The sequence below is a fragment of the Mandrillus leucophaeus genome, unplaced genomic scaffold, assembly GCF_000951045.1.
Source record: "Mandrillus leucophaeus isolate KB7577 unplaced genomic scaffold, Mleu.le_1.0 Scaffold1167, whole genome shotgun sequence".
Classification (NCBI taxonomy): Eukaryota; Metazoa; Chordata; class Mammalia; order Primates; family Cercopithecidae; genus Mandrillus; species Mandrillus leucophaeus.
This window is the reverse complement of record NW_012099954.1, coordinates 297,647-299,917: the sequence shown is the minus strand read 5'-3', so window position 1 is coordinate 299,917 and position 2,271 is coordinate 297,647. Positions and strand designations below refer to the sequence as shown.

The 2,271-nt window shown below is 34.5% G+C and overlaps 1 protein-coding gene across 1 annotated transcript in view; it reads left to right on the top strand.

Annotated features, from left to right (window-relative positions):
* Positions 1 to 2,271, top strand: part of PUS7L (pseudouridylate synthase 7 homolog (S. cerevisiae)-like) — a 30,854-nt gene that overhangs the window by 11,193 nt on the left and 17,390 nt on the right. The window contains 1 exon segment of the mRNA XM_011999514.1: positions 1,095 to 1,287. Coding sequence (XP_011854904.1) covers positions 1,095 to 1,287 — 193 coding nt within the window.

The following is a 2,271-nucleotide window of genomic DNA, read 5'->3' as shown; positions in this document are numbered from 1 at the left end:
CTCGCCCGGCTAATTTTTTTTTGTATTTTTAGTAGAGACGGGGTTTCACCGTGTTAGCCAGGATGGTCTCGATCTCCTGACCTTGTGATCCACCCGTCTCGGCCTCCCAAAGTGCTGGGATTACAGGCTTGAGCCACCGCGCCCGGCCTAGTTTCCTTAAGATAAACTTCAAAATGTGAAAAATTGGGTCAAAATTCAGCCTAATTAATGTAATATCGATATGTTAATTCTTAGTTAACACATGTTTAAGTATCCACTATATGCAAGTAGACTCTTCTGAGTACTTCTAAGCTCTTACATGGGGGACAAAAAAAAAAGCATTTGAGTTTGCTTTTGTGGTCAAGAAGTGCAGGATAGGGCAGAAAGAAGGACTTTAGATGTTAAAATGTATTTAAGATGAAAGCTCCCCTCTTAGAAGGAGAGATTACTTTAAATTAGCTTATGAGTCTGGAATTTTAATTACACTTCAAGTAATAGTAAAATTTTAGCAGATTCAGAAAACTGGAGACATATTTGTGGGGCAGTAAACTCAATAGTCTGTCACATATATAATTCCTGTAAGGAGTATGGAAACTATGGCTATAAAGGAAATTTTATATCAGCCATTATAGGGTCATACAAGTTACTCTAAAAATATTGAAAATATTAATTCTTTAGATGTTGGGAAAAATTGAAAGTTTGTGTAAGGAAGTGGTCAGAGCAGAATTTCAGGAAAATCCTCTGGTGCCAGTGATTTTTCTTGGTAATGTTGGGGAAAGAGACTGAGAAGGAAAGGAGCAGAGTGGGGACGGGAAGATTGGGAGAACTGCTAGGAGGTTCTGTCACTCAAGCTAAGAAGTTAGAAGGCCTACATAGGAAGAATGATAATGTTAGTAATATATGTTCAAGTTTTTAAAATAATTCTGTTAATGTAATCCTATAATAATGGGTATTAAGCACACATTTGGTGAAATAACATAAACTTTAGAATATTCTAAAAAATTTGTATTAGTATTCTCATAAGGTGTTGCTTGGCTACTGCCATTTAAAACCTTATTTTAAAGTAATTTTTAAATGTAAAATTTAACTGACTTTATATGATTTATTACTTACAGGTTGAAAAATATTGAAAAAGAAATTGAAAAGAAAAGAATGAATGTCTTTAATATTCGGTCTGTAGATGATTCCCTGAGACTTGGTCAGCTCAAAGGAAATCACTTTGATATTGTGATTAGAAATTTAAAAAAACAAATAAATGATTCTGCAAACCTGAGAGAGAGAATTATAGAAGCAATAGAAAATGTTAAGGTAAGAAAACTTAATTTTAAAAGAGTATCCCGGGAAATCTTCATAGTCTCTTTCTCTACGTTGAGGCAAGAGGGGAATCTTCTTTTTCTTTTGTACCTTTTTATGGGATTTTTAAACACGATAATTATTTTTTAAAGTGATAAATAAGGCCATTTGGCTGATATTTTACTTTCAGCTTGATGCATTTTTGTATTTAAACAAAACAAAATATGTAAACATGATTTTAAAAATGCAGGATATGGCATCCTTCAGAGAAGAGGGGACAATCTACATTCATAAGAGATTTTTTAAAGCATCTGCTATATAGAGCAGTATTTAGTCAGGGGAATTTATTTTTTGGAAATTTTGATGTATACACATTATAAATCATACACACTGTATTAGTCCATTCTCACATTGCTAAGTAAGGACATACCTGAGACTGATTAATTTATGAAGGAGAGAGGTTTAGTTGACTCACAGTTCAGCATGGCTGGGGAGGCCTCAGGAAACTTATAATCATGGTGGAAAGGGAAGCAAACACATCCTTCTTCCTATGGTGGCAGGAAGGAGAAGTGCCAAGCAAAGGAGGAAAAGCCCCTTGTAAAACCATCAAATATTGTGAGAACTCACTCACTATCATGAGAATAGCATGGGAGTAACAATCTCTATGATTCAGTCCCACTGGGTCTCTCCCATGCCATGTGGGGATTATGGAAACTAAAATTCAAGATGAGATTTGGGTGGGAACACAGCCAAACCATATCATAAACTTTATGTTTTATGGTAAAAAATTACTTAGCATAAGTTTCTAAATGACATTTTCCAGACCTTTAAATATACACATACAACGATAGCCTTCAAGACCAAATCATCTTAGATCATCTAGACATCAGCAAAATTTATACTCTAATGGGCCAGATAATAAATATTTTTGACCTTTTAGACATATGGTTCCTCTTGCAACTAATCTACTGCCATTGTATGGAAGCAGCCACAGACAAT